Source organism: Marmota marmota, unplaced genomic scaffold (genome assembly GCF_001458135.2).
Source record: "Marmota marmota marmota unplaced genomic scaffold, marMar, whole genome shotgun sequence".
Classification (NCBI taxonomy): Eukaryota; Metazoa; Chordata; class Mammalia; order Rodentia; family Sciuridae; genus Marmota; species Marmota marmota.
Window position 1 is genome coordinate 2,852,287 of NW_026000103.1, and position 18,236 is coordinate 2,870,522.

Consider the following 18,236-nt stretch of genomic DNA (forward strand, 5'->3'; position numbering starts at 1 on the left):
GGGGGAGAGAAAGGGAGAGAGATGGGAAATCATATGGAAATGGTAGGAGACCCTCAATGTTACACAAAATTACACATAAGAGGTTGTGAGGGGAAAGGGGGGTGGGAAACAAGGGAGAGAATTGAACAACAGCAGATGAGGTAGAGAGGGAAGGTGTGAGGGGAGGGGAGGGGGGATAGTAGGGGATAGGAAAGGTAGCAGAATACAAGAGTCACTAATATGCCATTATGTAAAAATGTGGATGTGTAACCGATGTGATTCTGCAATTTGTATTTGGGGTAAAAATGGGAGTTCATAACCCACTTGAGTCAAATGTATGAAAGATGATATATCATGAGCTTTGTAATGTTTTGAACAACCAATAAAAAATACATTAAACAATAAAAAAAAGAAAATGGTCTTAATAAATTGTATATTTTGAGTGATTAGTGATTAGTGACACTCCATTCAGGTTTTGTGCCTCTTTCAACCTAAATTCTAAGAGTTCTGTTCCTGTTATTTGCAATATCTTTCTAAGATTACATTTCTAATTGGTTATTACTATTTAGAAATGGAGCTATTTATTGCTTTCCTTTGGTTGTTCTGAGGAATATGTATAAACTCCTTAGTAAATTGCTTTGTACATATTTACTCTTCCTTACCTTCTTTCATCCTTTCCACAGAAGTGCAGAAATGATGCCGAATATTAGCTTAACACTAGAAATATCATAAAATATGAAGCTATATAAACTATTTATATAAAGACCATAATGGATTTTTGTAACACACATCATTATTAGACTCATAATACATTAGATAAGTCTTATAAACACAGGTAGATAATTTCATTTAAAAACCCCATGGGTTGATGTATTTTATATATTCTGCATGCTGCTTTGATTTTTTTCTTGTGAAATCATATACAACTCAATATGCCAAGTGTACTATGAAACAATCTAGTGTTTGGGGCACTACATACTTACCCAAGCAGGAATTTTGGTAGTCAACCCAGGGTACACATGTTAGCATGTCATAAAATCATAGATTGGATTGGAAAGCACTTATGCTTTTAAAACATCTGGTCCCTTCACTGCACTTTTATCCTATGAACAAAATCAGTTAAGCAAAAATATGGTTCTTACTAATTAATAAAGACTTTATGAAGTTATAAGCAGCTTTGAGCATGTGTCCATTTGCAATGAAATGATAGTTCTTGATTCCACACTTATGGAAGGGGAAGTTAGATCAAACTTTGATTTTGGAGAAAGGTACTTCTCTCAGGATGTGCTGAATGAATTTAGGTGAAAAAAATGTTGAGAAAGCAACAAGGTGAGTTGTTCTTCAGGAACTTAACTGCTCTTGACATATTGCTACCTTCTCCATATTTATTTCCACTAAATATTCCAACATGGGAGCCAGGTTTGAAATATAATGAAGCAAATTAAGCTATTATCTTCAGGTGTTAGCACTTAAATTCTGTTTCCTTTCTATAGTCAGGGTGGGAAAAAGGTTGCTGAGTGTCCTTAAGAACACATGGAAATAGTTTTATTCCATTTTACTTAAGTATGTATGTGTTGAATTAATGTTTCAATCCTTAGAAATAATACTCCATAACCCATTAGCTCTTTGACCTGTGTCCAACCAAGGGAGAAAAATTAATTTCCCTTAAAGCAGAACCATTTTTAATAAATTGCATTTTTTTGTTTCACTTGAGTTTCAGTGAATTAATAACTCACTGTAAAAAACAATCTTTCCACACAGTGTTTTAAAATAGGTATTTATAAAGCTGTCCCTCCAATATCACCTCACTCCACAAAAGATGCCTCTATCTTATCAGTCATTCAAAGGAACACTCTACCCTCAATTAGTACGAGTATTTAAGTAACTTTTCTACCAACATAAATCAGGGGCTTATATAACCACTTTAGGAATCACAAAGCTAAGGCAAATGACATTTGTACTAGTTTCATCCTGAAGAAAATCCCATTCTGTAATGAATTCATGTCAATTATGATCCTGATGTTGTACTCCGCTGACAACCAAAGCCAGTGTGATCTGCTTCCCCACCATTCCAGTAATGAATAACAGCCTTTGACAAACAGCCTTTCTCTTTTCTGCAAACAATGCAAATCACACACAAGCAGAGTTTCAGAAAATGGTTAGATATAAAGCTGCCTGCTGAGCCTTCTAGACAAACTGCTCAGACTGTTTCTCAAAGTGCAGTGAATAGAATTAGCCCTCAGAAGAAACTATCTAGAAAGCTTTTCTAACACAATGGAAAGTCAATTCAAGCCAAAAGGCCCCAGTTGAAACAGTTGAGGGAGTGTCACTTAAAGGTCAAAAATGACCATTTATTTTGGTCAAAATAAATTAAGCCTTTCGGTGAAGGAGTTCCACAAATAGGATGAGTCAGGCTGTTCTGGTTGTCAAAAATTATTTGAATTTTTGAAAGAAAACTTTTCTGAAAGAATTGTTAGTTTAAAAAGGGTATGAGAGAAGAAAAACTAAACTAAAATAAAAATTATCCTCTAAAAAGACAATAGCAATAATTTTATCCAAAAGTATGACAAGATGTTTCCTATTTCTGTCCAAATGGGGATAAGTTTGTTACTTCCACAACTTCCCTGAATTCGCACGATTTATGATAAAACCTGTGCATTGGCTTGAAAGGACATCATGGCAGATAATCCAAGGTGTTCTTTTATCACCTCTTTGAAAATGGAAATCATTTGTTGCATTTTAACAAGAATACTTTCCATTTAGAAGGATTTTCATGTTGACAAGACCCTCTTCCTGTATATTCTACAAAGGGATTTTCATAGCACTTTCAGTATAAAATCTAAGAACAGGGCATTGGAGAACAGTCACAGTGAGTTTTCTCCATCAACAAACACTTAATTCAGCTGGGCACATATCACATGCGAATGCTGGGCCAGCAGCTAGTGAGGTGAAAATCAGCTCTCCATCTTGTCCCTGAGGAACAGAATTTCTGTACTGGTAGGGGAGGTGAAACAGGGGTACAAATGTCTTTGTGACACTAGGGATGACTTCCATGAAAGCAAACACACTGTACAAATAAATAATGTTGCTCAACCATTGTTCCTCTTATCCACCTGACTTTGCCAAATAGTTTTTGTGATCCACACCAGAAGAGATTGTTGTTGATCATCCCATTCTGTTAAAGAGCCTCGTCCCTATGCGCTAGAAACTCATAAATAAGGGGCATGAAAAGAATGTCCACTTGCTGGCTATTTTATTCAAGGGGCCACTCACATTTGAACTTTTCCCCTATGACAAACGCAGAGATTGTGGTGATTCATCTTTTAATGTCGACTTAAAAGATGAAGTTATACTTTTATAAAGTCTTATATCTTTTTTGGCCAAACAAAGTCCTCAGATAGAGACACACCTCCCACAGAAATTGTTAGAATTTCACAAACTTTTGAGGAGGTTGAATTAGCTTCTGGCATTTAGGCAGCTTTGATCTTTTCTTCTCCCTCCCATTTCTTGTACAACCCTAGATTTGACTACTTGTGTTGGTAGGCAATTTGTCTTTCAGATTAAACATTTCCAACCACAAAATTACTTATGATCTTGTGTGACTGAGGACATTCAGAAGCATGCACCATTTTCCTGCAATGGGAATCAATGGAATAATATGTAATAATAATGTCTGTGAAAACCTTCAGCTTTTGCCAATTGACAATAATTGTTTTTGGTGGAACTACCATGACTAATTCTATTATGTTCATAATTAGTTAATATTATTCAACTTCCTTTATGGTATGGTAATTTAATAATTGGACTTGTTTCTGATGTTTTCAGGTAACATCTACATGGCACTTGTCAGGACTTTGCATAAACCAAATCCAACATGCGCTAATATATTTCAGATTTTGTACAGCATAAACAAAATGAAAACAGAACAAAATGAAAATTGCAAGATATGGTTCACAAGGAGGAGTAATAAAATTTAGGTGGCAATGTGTATGTCCCACAGTAGATCACAATGAAATGTCTGAGCAAACAATGAAAATTTAAAAGGTAGCTTGGCATTCTCAGACCTCAGAAGAAAGTACCTATGAACCATATGAAAATTAATTATAATTTTAAAAATTAATTATAATTAATTTAAATTTTTTAAAAAATTAATTATAATTTTTAAAATTAATTATAATTCATGTCCTAAAAAGGAGATGAATGCTCATCACAAAGAAGGTGTAAATGACAAAAACAATAAGGGTTGGCCTGTCACTGGCCACTGAGAGAATCATTTTACTCAATGTCTAGAAGAGATGAACATGAGATAAAGATGCAAAATATCTCTTGGGAGAGGACACCACAGAGGCAGGGTAGAAAAGAGAAATAAAGCCACTTATTGGTTTGCTTTGGAGATATTCTAAGACATTGTTTTTCTGTGATTCTACCATTTTATTGTTGAATACGGTTATGGATTATGCACACAGCATCCTCTGATTCCAATATGAGTACTTCTGAGAATAAGGTTCTTACCACAGAGAGCCGCATTTACAATGTTCGGAAGTCATTGATCAAGTTCACACAATGAAGTACCAAATACAAACCACAGTTTGTTTTCCACGAAGATAGGGGCCAGTATCTTGACACTGACAGTCAACTATACTACTTGTTTTCTTTTGAGGGCTCACTTGCTAGACATTTTTTTCTTTTTCTTTTAAACCACCACCAGAAAAACAAACTTTCATAAAATAAATATGACTAACACTTTGAAGTAAAAATAACCCCAAAGAAGTCAGGAATGGAATATGGTGGAATTTCCATTGATCCATAAAACAATCTTGGCTTTACATATAAATCTAGTTTATTCTTTACTCATTTAAATTATTACCATTTCATGTTCAGACTCACTGGCAAAACATCAGTTAGTTTAAAGTCACTCCTCCACATACTGCCCCAAACTTTAACACTTGAGTGAAATATTTAAAACTTGCCAGACCAAGGAAACGTCAGAAAGTTGCCCCATACAGGCTGTCCACTGCCCTGTCACTCTGTCTCACCCTCCTCTCATGCATATGAGAAAATATCATCCAAATTACTTCACATTTGCTAAAGCCCACCATCACAACAAGTTAGAATCAGCCAATGAACCTCAGTGTTTCAATGAATAAATTAAAAAAGGCACTGTACCGGATCTTCAGTTTTGTGACTATTCAAGAGGTCAGACAGGAAATCTTCATTAAGGCTCTCTCTTCGAATCAGTGTAAATTCCCGCAGGAAAACAGCCCCTTGGCTTTGGTCTCCACATACCTAGAGAGATAAGGTAGCTGAATTAAGCCTTCAGTCAGAGCCTGGAGGGAGAGGGCACTGAGGGATTAATGTCTCGAGTTGTAGTAACCTTCTGGATTCATTTCAAGTCTGATTAGAGCAATCAAAAACAATGCACACAAATATATATTAGTGTGAGAGCCACTAGAATATTCTGGCATGTGGCTCCTCTGACAGATGCCAGGAAAGTCCCCTGCTAAATTGGCTCTTCTTAACTAGCTGGTGTACATAATTCTGAAACTGGTGATTATCGGTTATCTTTGTGGCCAGGTCTAGTGTGATTAGGCTCCTACACGCATCCCATTGGGCTGTTCATGCATATGTATCACATAGGCTGTTTGGACCCAGAGGGTTCCATCCTTAGTCCAATAGATCTGAAAGCCAAGGTGGGTCCCATGACCTGTTACATGTCTTCCAAATAAGTAGGAGCTGGCCTGAGCCCAGAACTGACTTCCTGAGTTATTCAAGGGCTTTAGAACCAGATGCACTCACAATAGCTGCTCCGGAAGGAGGTATTGGAGAACTTTTATCTACAGCTTATCCATTCCAGGTTCTTTATACATGTTATCTTGCAACAGCCCCATGAGGTGTCTGTTATCAGCCATACTTTACAAATTAGGAACTAGAGGTACAGGAATTTGCCAAGCCAGTAAGTGTTGAAATCAACATTCAAATACAGGTCTGACTCTAAAACCCTGATGTTTTAATTTGATCCTTTTGGTGCTGGGCTCTCCAGGCCTCCTCTGGTTAGGTGTGAACTGTTAAGTGGTGACTCATTAACTCAAGGAATGAGCAATCCACCCAGGCCTTCTATGACCTCTCTGAGCCTCAGTTTACTCATTCTAAAACAGCCACGATTTCTGACTTCTGGAAGACAGACCATGTGTACACAATGATTATTAGTGCAGTTCCCTGCACATAGTAAGCATTCGGTAAATATAGCCACCGTTATTTTTATCAAAAGGACATTCTATTCAAGGAACAAGTAAAAAATCCACATTTTTAATTTCCAAGAAGTTTTTTTTGTTTTTAAAGGTTTTTTTTTGTTTGTTTGTTTTTTTTGTTTTTTGTACCAAGGAATGAACCAAGGGGTGCTTAACCACCAAGCCACATTCCTAGTCCTTTTCACTTTTTATTTTGAGACAGGGTCTTGCCAAATTTTTAGGGCCTTGCTAAGTCCTAAAGCTGGCTTTAAACTTGGGATACTCCTGCCTCAGCCTCCTGAGGCTTTGGGATTACAGGCGTGCACCACCACACTGGGCCCATGTAGTTCTTTTTTTTTTTTTTAATTTTATTTATATTTTAGTTTTAGGTGGACACAATATCTTTATTGTACATTTATATGGTACTGAGGATCGAACCCAGTGCCTCATGCATGCTAGGTGAGCACTCTACCACTGAGCCACAAACCCAGCCCCCCCCCCATGTAGTTCTTTAACCATTTTTATAACATGTGAGTATCCACCATAGTTTTTTCACTTTTTTAATGTTTATATATTTCAAATTTTATATCTTTTTTAAGGTATTGATAATGTCAATAATAAATAGACAGGTGTTTATATTACTTTATACTTTCTCAAATGTCTGTAGTAGTACTTAATAAATTGATTTTAAACCTTTAAGTCTTTTGGAATGGAGTATAATTTTCCATAATTTGTATGTGATAGCCTCTGTGTTATACAGTAGTGACAATTTCATTGTGGTAGACAGAATCGTGCCCCCAAGACCTTCCCTCCCTGGTGTTATACCTGTGAATATTCTTCTTTACACGGTAAAAAGGACTTTGCAGGTATCATTAAGGTTACTAAGTTGTTGACTTCAAGGGAGGGTTAGTAGCTTGGATTACCCAGGTGGGGTAGTATATAATCACAGGACACCTAACAATAGAGCTTTCTCTGCCTGAGGAAGTATCTGTCAGAAATGTGGTAGAAGAACAAATCAGAGAGATTCAAAGTGTAACAGGGACTTGAGCTGCTATTGCTGGATTGTAGATAAGGGTGCACATGGAATTCATGAGAAGAAAATAATCTCTGCCAACAACCAGTGAGCTTGGAGGAGGACTCCATACCTAGATAAGATGCATCTTTGGGCCAACAACTTGATTTTAGCCAAGTGAGACCAAGAATACAACATGCCTTGACAAATTTCTGATTTAAAAAAATTGTGAGGTAATATTTTGTTTTTGTTTTAAATCACTAAATTTGTGGCAATTTGTGATGGCAGCACTGAAAACTAATACAATCACTGAGAGGCAGGGTGCAATGAGAGGTGATTTTGTTTGCTCTCCTACATTAACTTTGTAAGAACTAACTGATATTATACATGTAAAGATGGAATTTGCAAAAACTCATTCTTGGAAATGGATCCTTCTAGCTAATCTAAATTCTTGCTGTTTAAAATTCATTTTCTCTTAGCTCTTTTCTCATTGGGGTCAATCAGTGCTTGAGTCTGTAGTGAAATGCACTTCACAACTTTTCTTGACCATCCAACTTCCTTGCTCTGAAGCTTTCCTGATTCCCCACTTCTTGCCAGGTATACACTCAGGTCAGGTCCTGTTCAGCTCTTCAAGTTCTAGGTGAGGGAGAACATACCTGTACAACCCTCTGAGAAAGACCAAGAAATGAGTTTAGGGTGCCCAAGTCTGCCAATGAGTAATGTCTTCAAATGAGTAATGTACATTGATGATATTGAATATCAAAAAATCCTACTCAATTTTGAAGGCCAGAGTTTTCAGAACTAAACAAGAACTAATGAACATAGGAGCATTTTTTTTTTTTGAGAATACTTTTGTCCCTATGGAAAACTTTTTTTTTCTTTTGTTGAACTAATTAAGGAAATGGACAAAATAACTCCAATATCATCCCCAAAAGACAGTGAGATGTCAAATATAGAGACTGAATACTCATTACTGCTTGCAATAATATAGGATAATCATGAAGCACTTTGTCCATTCTATTTATATAGTAATTCTCAATCACAACTGCATGTTTGTTTAACAGAGTATCTGCATGTTTCTATCTCCTAAGAATGCTGACATCTCTTAATTCTCACCAGATGATCATCAAATACTTTTATACAATACCAATGCAGAAGGTCTTAAACTAAAATTTAATTTAATTCTAAGACTAGATAAGAATATATAAGTAAAATGAATATAAATAATTCCATTTCCCCATGTTTTTGCACATGTGTTTTCCATTTAATTGCTATACATGAGCATCATTACTAATTACACAATTCTAAAAAATTAGTTTAGCTAAAATCATTAGTTTTGAATATCTATCTACCAACCACAAATAATAATTATTTTCTGTATGTTTCACAAATGCTGTCGGAATAAGGGAGAGATATCAAGATACGTAAATCTATAAATTTTCTATTTCAAGCCAATTTTTAAAAACTCTTCAAAGCCAAAGTATCAATACTTTTATTCCTTCATTTTTCCACATATTCATATGTACACACATTTATTCAAGTCTTGCTAAGAGCTACACTACACCACAGAACATATTTCCTTTTTTCATGGAACAGCCATTCTGACAAGTACATGGATGTGGCCCAGCTGCTCACCAAAGCTCCCATCTTCTCATCTGTATATGCACCTGGATAGCATTGCCAGGCCTCCTTAGTAGCTAAGATGCCTGAGTCTGAGTTTTCACTGGTAGAAGTTATGTGTGCTACTGATAGGCCTGGCCTATAGAACTCCCCAACAGTCCTTTCCCCATACTCTTTTGGTCTCTGGTCTGTCTGAGATGAAGATGGCCTCAGAGAAATTTCAGAGTCAATGATGAAAGGCAACAGAGCCTCCATCAAACTTGTTCCCTGAAAGACTGCATGCAGGAAGCCCACTCCATGACCTGCTCACTTAATTAAGACAAGTGATTAAGAAGTAAAGGGCTTCTGTGTTTGAACTATCATCCATTTTAGAGGCTATTTGTTACTGCGGTTAACCTATCCTAATACAATGAGCAATGGTCAATGAACACAAAAGCCTATGAGTCTACAGAGCACAAGTGATTAATTAACCTAGGAAGGATTACAATAAGCTTTAAAGGGAGGAGGCAAAGGAATAGTGGGAATTTACCAGCTGGACAAGCAGAATGGAGGTGATGAAGGGAAGATTCTTACCCTAGGAAGACGGAACGGCCTGGACAAAGGCATGGAAGCATTATTTGGTTTGGTATGTTTTAAGTAGTCTAGCATGGCAGGAATGTGGAGTACACAAGGACAAGTGGTAAGAACTGAATTTGTACAATGGGCAGGGATCAGATTCTGAATCAAGGTCCCTGAAAGATTTATGCAGCCAGAATCTTGCTTGAAGTTGCATGTTGGAAGTTGGTAGTAAGTCTAGAGATGAGGTTTTAGGTAAATGCAATTAATCAGATAAGAACTTGTAAAGACCTGCGGGGCTAGGGAAGAAGGAAAGGATTATAATATTTGGCAACCAACTGAAAGCAAAAGATAATTCTCAGGCCATACCTACATCCTCTGTTTAGATTTGAGTAGCAGAACAGAGTAGATGGTAGCAAATCCAGCAAAATAGAAACTATCAGAGGAACAAGTATGTGGGTTAGATGGTAAGTTTGGTTCCTGAGAAGTGGAGTCTGAAGTGCTTGGGCAGAGAAAGATGAGGGTGATGTACAGGGAAGAGACTGGGATGGAAAGCTGTTCTGTAAGTGCTGGTATCATAGGAAGAGTGGATGAACTTGACACGAATGAGCTTGCCAAGGTAAAGCATGGAGACTTACAAGACATAAGTGCTAAGAACCCTGGGGCAAAATGATATTTAACATGTAATGTGGATTTATCTCTACTGGCTCATTTATAACAAAATATTAACAAGGAGAACCTAATTTATGTTGACTTTGGTCTCTAGGTTTCCTTCTATCAGTTTTCTCTGAAAACATCTTATATTAACACAACAGCTTATCACAAAAAAATTAGTTCCTTAAGGAAATCAGGATCTACAAGTGATCATCTCCCAAACCCTGAATTCAACTAAATGTTGAGGGAAACTTGAAAATTTCCAGGATAAACTTTTTTTTTATTTTTTGGTGGACACAATATTTTATTTTATGTGGTGCTGAGGATCGAACCCAGTGCCTCACGCGTGCTAGGCAAGCGCTCTACCTCTGAGCCACAACCCCAGCCCTCCAGGATAAACTTTGAATTTGAAAATTCTATTTCTTATAGTCAGACCATGTTTCCTGAATTTTTGTTTGGAAAATGTGGCTACATTTTGATATGTCAGAAATTGCCTTGCAATCAAAAGGTAGTTAGCATATAATAAAAGTGCATCAAAATTGGCACTAATTGGGTTTTATGGTTCAGTGGTGTTAGTTTTATAGATAGAAAAGCAGAAATGTAAGTGGAAGAATTGTGTGCATGGCCAGTGACTAGTTAGGAAAAGGGACCACAGAAAGTATCTCTGAAAAACTCAAATCTCTGTTGGATTCAAATCTTATTATCCACCCACAGTAATAGAGAAAGGAACATGGAATCTCTACTGAAACATATATTTTTTTTTCCAATGGGATTTCTAGACTCCTAAGGACTGTTCTCCAGGTGTAGGAAGACTGCTGTAAACTAGAATCTGGACCCCAAGAGGATTTATTTTTTCTGTTGCCATCTTGATTTCCTGCTTCAAACAGGGAGCCCTATTTTTGACTATTGGCACACCAGAGTACCCCTGAGAGAACCCAGGAATGTAGAGATACCAGCTTCCAGAGGAGAATCCTATTAGATCAAGGAAATCATGGAAACAATTTATTGTTGTGGTATATATTCTCTTTAATGGGACTGAGCAATCAGCAATACAGTGTTTGAAAGGGACAAAGTTAAATACTAAAAAAGTAGGGAAAGTCTTTCAAATAACTTTCTATTCTCTATGTCATTAAAGAGAAAATGGGGGTAAAGGTAGTAAAAAATAAAAGTCACTGAACAATTTTTTTTTTTTTGTGATGAAGGTAGTGTGTTTTACTAGGTCTGCAATAGAGTTTTGCCTTTTCTTTTAAATCTGCTCCCACCACCTTGACCTCACAAGACCTGGCTTTCAGTGGCTCCAGAGTATACTGATTAGGATTATGACTCATCTGCTCACAATTAACATATCTAGTATACGAAAAGATAACCCTCCCTCAGATTTTTGTTTGTAACAAGTTTGCTCTGTGAGCTGTGACTAGAATTTGGAAAGCTATGATACAGAGAAACTGGTTCACATTTGGGAGGCTCTACCATCATTAAATAAGAGCCATAATTTCTATAACAATTGTGATGTTTATGATGGGAGCTGATTATGGCTGGAACCTCCATTCAGCTATAATTTTCTTATAACTCTGGGAGAGGCTGCCATTTACTTGCACTGGAAGGAAGGGTTGTAGAAATAATTGAAGCTTAAACATACAAACATGCCCTCAAATTATCAGTTTATTGTTCTTCTTTCTTCATGTAGCTTTTCTGTGAAAACTGAAATGTAGCCAAGTTTATATCCCATGGGTAGGATTTAGGTTTCAACATTTCTTACACAGTGTAGCACTGAAAACCACACTGTTAAATTCTTTTTTTTCCTACCAAAAGGATTTTATAAAGTAGGTTTTATACCCATATTTTGCTTCAAAGTTTACTAAGAATTAAGATAACAAAGCTATAAATTCTCAGTGGATTATAATAACAATTTAAATAACTTAAGCAACTGGTCCCTGTGTTATCTGAATATACACCTATATTTAAATACCAGTGGATAGTGAAATGATTAATGTCAAGAATTTGAGCTCTTGGCACAAGAAGGAGGACACTCAAATATTTACTGGCTAAATAATTCAATAGAAAATTTTCTTGGAGCCAATACAGTCTCTAGTTCCAGTTCTGAGAATTGCTGCTAAGTAATAGGAGGAAACGGTGAGAACTTACATGAACCCAGAGAACCTAAATCAATGCATGCCACCCCATCTTACTTTCCTCTAGTCCTAAAAATCAAAGTGATTCAGAGACCAAGTGAAGAAAGAGAAAATATGACCTCACATGAATGTATAAATAACTTCTGGTTTAAAAGACACTGAGCCAGAGGATTAAAATACTCTAATACTAAGCCAAAAATAAGAATAGGACCTGAAAACTTTAAAAATTAACTACATTTCCCATCAAGCAGACTACAATAATACATATGAAGACTTTTAATTTTATTAAATACCTTGCAAATTTAGTAACAAGTTGAGTTCGATTGGTATAGTAAATACCCCTTGTAGGGAAACATGGGTCCTGGATTTTTGACATGTAATAATCTGTTCCTGGTAGGACTATTCCGATAGGTCCAAATGCCATGGAGAAAGATCAAGTCTGACTTCAGTGGCCCCTTTCCATCAATCCAAACAACCTCATTCTTTGTTGGAATGTTCTAACGTGGAGAGATGAGGAAGCAAGTGAATAGTAATTTAATTACAAAGGATAGGAAAAAGTCATGAATAATCTTATTTAAGAAGTTGTGGCTCAGCGGTAGAGTGGTTGCCTAGCAATGTGCGAGGCACTGGGTTCAATTGTCAGCACCACATAAAATAAATAAATAAAATAGAAGTATTGTGTCCAATTACAATTTAAAAGGGAGAAAGGAAGGAAGGAAGGAAGGAAGGAAGGAAGGAAGGAAGGAAGGAAGGAAAGAAATTCCCTCATCATAATGGAGAAGGAGAAGTAATTTGGAGGTAATAATTAGCAATAAGACAATACTTTTAAATGTCTATGAATTCATAATCACCATCAGAGGAGGCTCAGTTTATCATGCATGCATCAGCAAACTCTGTCTGCAGTATACACTCAAACTCACTCAAAGCGCTAGCCCATTTTGCAGTGACCCAGACATTTATAGAGACAGCAGGAAGGCAGAGTCACGAGTAACCTGCCTCAATGTTGAAAGTGTCCACTTAAAAAGCCATGTGCTTATCTTTGAAAATATTTTTGGTTGTTGTGGAGGGTAAAGATCTTTCAACAGAGACCTGCAATGACAATATTCCTCTCCATGCCAACTGCTATGGCAGGCTTGTCTGGGGGTGTGGGGAGAATGAAGTGAAGTGGCTTCAGGTGTCCCCATCAAATGGCTGCCAACTATGCAAGCTGATTAGCAGTGCTATACTCCCTGAAGGAAAGGCTAAATATGATCCCTGAGAAGATCGGTGGAGGTAGTTAATAAAAGCATTCTTAGAACTGACATTTATATACCTGGTGTTTAGAGCTTAAAAACATTTCAGTATTCTGTTTGTTCTTCTACCAACTTTAATTACCATTTCTAAGGATTGTAAAGATAATTGCTAAAAGGTTAGAGCTGAAAGAAGTGAGATGGAACATGCTGGTCCAAAATGTTCAGCTGGGCCTCATAATTCTTGGTACAGATGTTCCTGCTTAGTTCAGGTCTGATTTAAAGGAATAGCTATAACATGGTTTGAGGCAAGGTAACCAGATGTAGCTGAATTTAAAGATCTGTCCCAGAATGTCAATGAAAAGAAACTCCATTACCCTAGAAAAATAACCTTTATATGGAGAAAAAAAAAAGTTACACTTAAAGAAATATCTACCTTATCTTTACAATAGATAACTACCTTGACAAGATTCTAAAAACAAAATAAAAGTCATCAAGAAAAAAAGGACTAATATAATTTTATAGAGAGGTTTACCTTTACCAAGCAAAAGGAAAAGTAGTAAAAAGGGTTCCATCAGAGTGTACACATTGTGTATAATGCAGGCAGATCTATAGATAAGCTATGGTATTTCTGTAACTTGTTATAACATGGGCACTGAAAATTAAAGTGCTAGGAATACATTTAGAGACCATGTTTGTTAAGCTCTGATCTTTGAGGGGGAACATAAGTTGTCTTCCTAATGTAGGGTAGAGGAAGCCGGTGGGTCCTGAGTTATCTCCCCTGACATATGTAAGTTGACAAAACAATCAAATAACTCAAGAAAGGCAGCAACTTTCCCAAACATATAGCCAGCTCTTTTCTTCCATATCTTCTCCAAACATTTAAAAATGTACATAACCTCACTCCTATCAAGAGGGGAATAGGGTGCATTTGCCAACGTGATCTAAAGATGCTGCCTCAGAAAACAAGGCCAATAACAGGTATGATTCAGATCTACACATTGACAATGACAGAAATGTGATACAGAAAGGGGTGAATCTTTTGTGTTCCCCTCCTAGATGAACGGACACATGATAGTCACATCTAAGGATGAGAAGAAACAGGCCTGGTCTTCAAATCATGTTTGTGTCTATGTGTGTTTATGTGTATGCTTTAATCTTACATGAAAAATAGAAGGCTCATTTGATAGTCCAGAATTAAACAAGAGAGTTGTATAGTTGAATGAGAATGTTAAGATGAAGAAAAAATGGAACACAGAAATGTCTGTGGATGCACGCAGTGGTAGAAATTAGCCTGTTTGGATTTTATAGTTTATGTAGGTCAACATTATTAGTGATGCTTTTCTAAAGTGAGTGGTTTCACTAAGAGGAGTTGAAGTCCAGGTGCCACTCATATTCTGAATAAAGCTGAAGATTAATTAAGGAGCCATTTTCTTCACAGATGGCCCCAGAGAGTGTACTCTGAACCTACCTCCTTGTCTGCATTAAGGGCATGTTCCCCCTGGGCTCCTGTGATAAGTAAGCACAGTGGAGTCACCCATTCCTAAGAAATTCAGATCTCTTCTGAGGGTGACTTTTGCTCATCATCTTGCCAAAGCTTTCTCAGCACTGCCCTGCAGCCTGGGGCTCTTCCTGTCCAATTCTTTTGTCCTCCCTCTCTCATTTTGTCCTCCCTCTCAGAGGACATTACACACTGCAGTCTGTTGACTCTTCCAGCCTCCTTGGCATCCCCTACCTTTCCCTGAATAAATATCTTAAGATTTATCGATAAATAAATTTCTAATCCTGTCTCATCATCCATTTCTGGGAGGACCTAAACGAACAGCTTCTTTTTCTTCTTTTGGCCTAAGAGCTACTAGACTAGACCCAAGTTTTGCATTCACCATCCCTATCTATACCAAAAAAGGTGATCAATTTTCATGATGCTATTAGGGCTTCTCTCTCTACTCTCTCCACATCGAGATTTCTTTTAATTCTTCACAGTATTTTGAAATAATGACCAGAACTGGTAGATGAGAGACATCTCTGATTGTCCCCATGACCCTCTTTCAGACTGATTTCACCTGGCTTCAAGTTTACCATCATGCTAGCATTCCTGCTGATATTAGATTTGAAATACAGGTACACATCAGAAACTCACTGTATCCAGTTGACTCAGTGGCTTTAACTACGTATGAAAGTGTCAAGGTCATAAGCTAAATCATTTTTGCGGGCAAATCAGCTCCTAATGTTTTACAAACTCTGGAAATTTTTCTTACCTTGGCTAGAAGTATTACCAGCATGTGCCAGTATTTCAGAGGAAAAAAAATGATTTGATCCCAAGCAGATGTATTCCCCTTTTAAAGAAATGTTTGAAGCACAATTCAATGTACTGAAATACTAATAGTATTGTAACTCTTTATATGTGAGCAAACTACCACCATCAGCCCCTGACATACCTCATGTTCCAGTCTCTAAAAAATGTAAATACAAAATTAAGATAAATGTATATAAGTATTTAAATTGTATATTCGACTTAAAGAATTTCAAATATTGACTTAGCATCTCAAGAAAACACCCAAGAATGGGGGAGATTCCTACTTAATGCATAGCAAGCATTCTCAAATGTCCACTCTTTTCTCCACACCCATTTCTGTCATTCTTGATGTACTTCCCAAACATGGTAGCTGGTTCTTCAAAGTGTTTTTAACTCTCAACTTATTTCTACAGTTTGATTTATATATTTCTTGGGGGCAAACAGTAGTGGAATGCTGAATACATTTGGGAATTATTATTTTGTTGCTCATTTTATCCATGATGTTTGAGTCCTAGCTTACTGCTTCCCTGCTGTGAGATCTAGGTAAATCACTTAAACTGAGTCTTAGGTCCTTCATATGCAAATAAAGAATAACAATACTTACCTTATAAAATTTGATAATTATGGAAAGTGACTTGTAAGCTCTAAAGTGCTATAGAGTTTGGTAGTATCATTAATATCAGGAATATATATATATTCTGAGCTAGCAGAGCATGTCCACTCAAATTAATTAGTATTTCCATCTTGACTGCTTCACTTGGCTAGAAAAATATGTAGACATTCCAATGTAAACATAATTGGGGAGGGGTTGTAGGAGACATATGTCATAATCTATTCAGATATGACTCCTGGCACCTCATTTTTAAACAAAAAAGCACAGTACATTATTACTTCTCTAATGACATGTATTTTCATATCTCTTGTGGTAATTTTGGATGTTGTGTTAACCTTCCCTACTCTGCTATAAGGATAACAAGGTCAGGGATCCTGACCTAGTGATCATTCTGAAACACCAAGAACAATACCACAAATTTAGTATGTGCACTTCTATTTTTTTTAATACTTTTTTTAGCTGTAGTTGGACACAATATTTTTATTTTATTTATTTAATGTGGTGCTGTGGATCAAACCTAGGGCCTCACATGTACTAGGCGAACGCTCTACCACTAAGCCACAACCCCAGCCCCTGTGCACTTTTATTAACTAAATTGAATAAAAATAAATTTGGCACATCCAATTTCAGAGAAGTAGAAATCAGTTTCTTATCCTAATATAATAAACCATTCAAACAATTAAATATGGTATCCTGAACACAGAGTTGGCTACTTAGTAAATAATGAAGAGCCTGGTGCTGTAGGTATTCTTCCAGGAGCTGTAGAAAGCATTTCAATGAATTCTAAGTCTTTCCAACTCCGAGAATCCGTGAATTAATTATACAGACTCATGGCGATTATTTCCACTGTCACTCCCAACTTCCTTTACAACAGTAGGTATAATATTAGTGGACAGCAATTTGTAGTGACTTCACTGCCCCTACATCATAGCTAGGCAAAGGTCTTTTCATTTTTAGCATCTTTAGAGTGCTTTTTAGTTTTAAGGCATCTGTATAAAATAGCTTCTTTGACTATGTATTGGGATCATAAATGATGGATAATTCAAACCTATTCAATCTGTTTACTCATTAAATAAGTGGATTAGATAATGCAGAAACTACCATAATACATTGTCCAGAATCAAGAATCTAAGGTGAATGGTTTTAAGTGTTGCCCATGACCATTGCATTTCCCAATCAGCTTCTTTCCTCATTTTCCTTCGGGACTCCCATTTTTTTATTAGTCTGGTTTCCTTGTATGGAATGTTATCGTCTTTAATTCCACAAGAAAAAAGTTAAGTCCCTTAGATATGTACATTCTTCAAAATTGCATGCCTCTGTGGCCCTGCTTCTGTTCAAACTGACATGTTTTTCACCCTAAGACAAATATCTTTCATCTATACCCTAACTTTCATTCAGGGATGACCCCAAAGGATCATGTTCCAATATTTATTATTCTTTCTCCCTCATATTGTCATTGCTTCTCTCCCATTGTCTCTTTTCCCCTCTGCTCATCCTTTCTTATATGCATGAGAGGGAGAGAGAGAGAGAGAGAGAGAGAGAGAGAGAGAGAGAGAGAGAGAGAGAGGCAGGCTTTTCTTGACTTTCTGCTTTTGTGTCTATTAGCCAACATTTTTCTTCCTTTTATTACTACTTTTCTAGAATGAAGTCTTTACTGCACTTAATGGTTCCACCAGCTTAGAAAACAGCAAATCTGACTTCAGTTTTCATTATGCAACTGAATTTCCCTGGCTCAAGTTATTAAACTTTAGGTACCAAATCTAAGAGGCAGTTTTCAGTCTTCATTTGCATGAGTGAGTGATGACCCAGTTGCCATTCACTTTTGCTTCAGCCTTTCTTCTCCTTTCTTTTCCATGACACCACACCCTTCAGATCCTCTTCCATCCCCTCCATAGTTTGGTATTCCTCAGCCCATCCTT

General features: G+C 36.8%; 1 protein-coding gene across 2 annotated transcripts in view; it reads right to left on the reverse strand.

Moving 5' to 3' along the window:
* Adamtsl1 (ADAMTS like 1) overlaps nucleotides 1–18,236 on the reverse strand; it is a 905,649-nt gene that overhangs the window by 641,472 nt on the left and 245,941 nt on the right. For both annotated transcript variants that reach the window (XM_048783907.1, XM_048783906.1), the window contains exon 2: nucleotides 5,146–5,265. In XM_048783907.1, coding sequence (XP_048639864.1) covers nucleotides 5,146–5,265 — 120 coding nt within the window. The remainder of the gene's footprint in view (nucleotides 1–5,145; nucleotides 5,266–18,236) is intronic.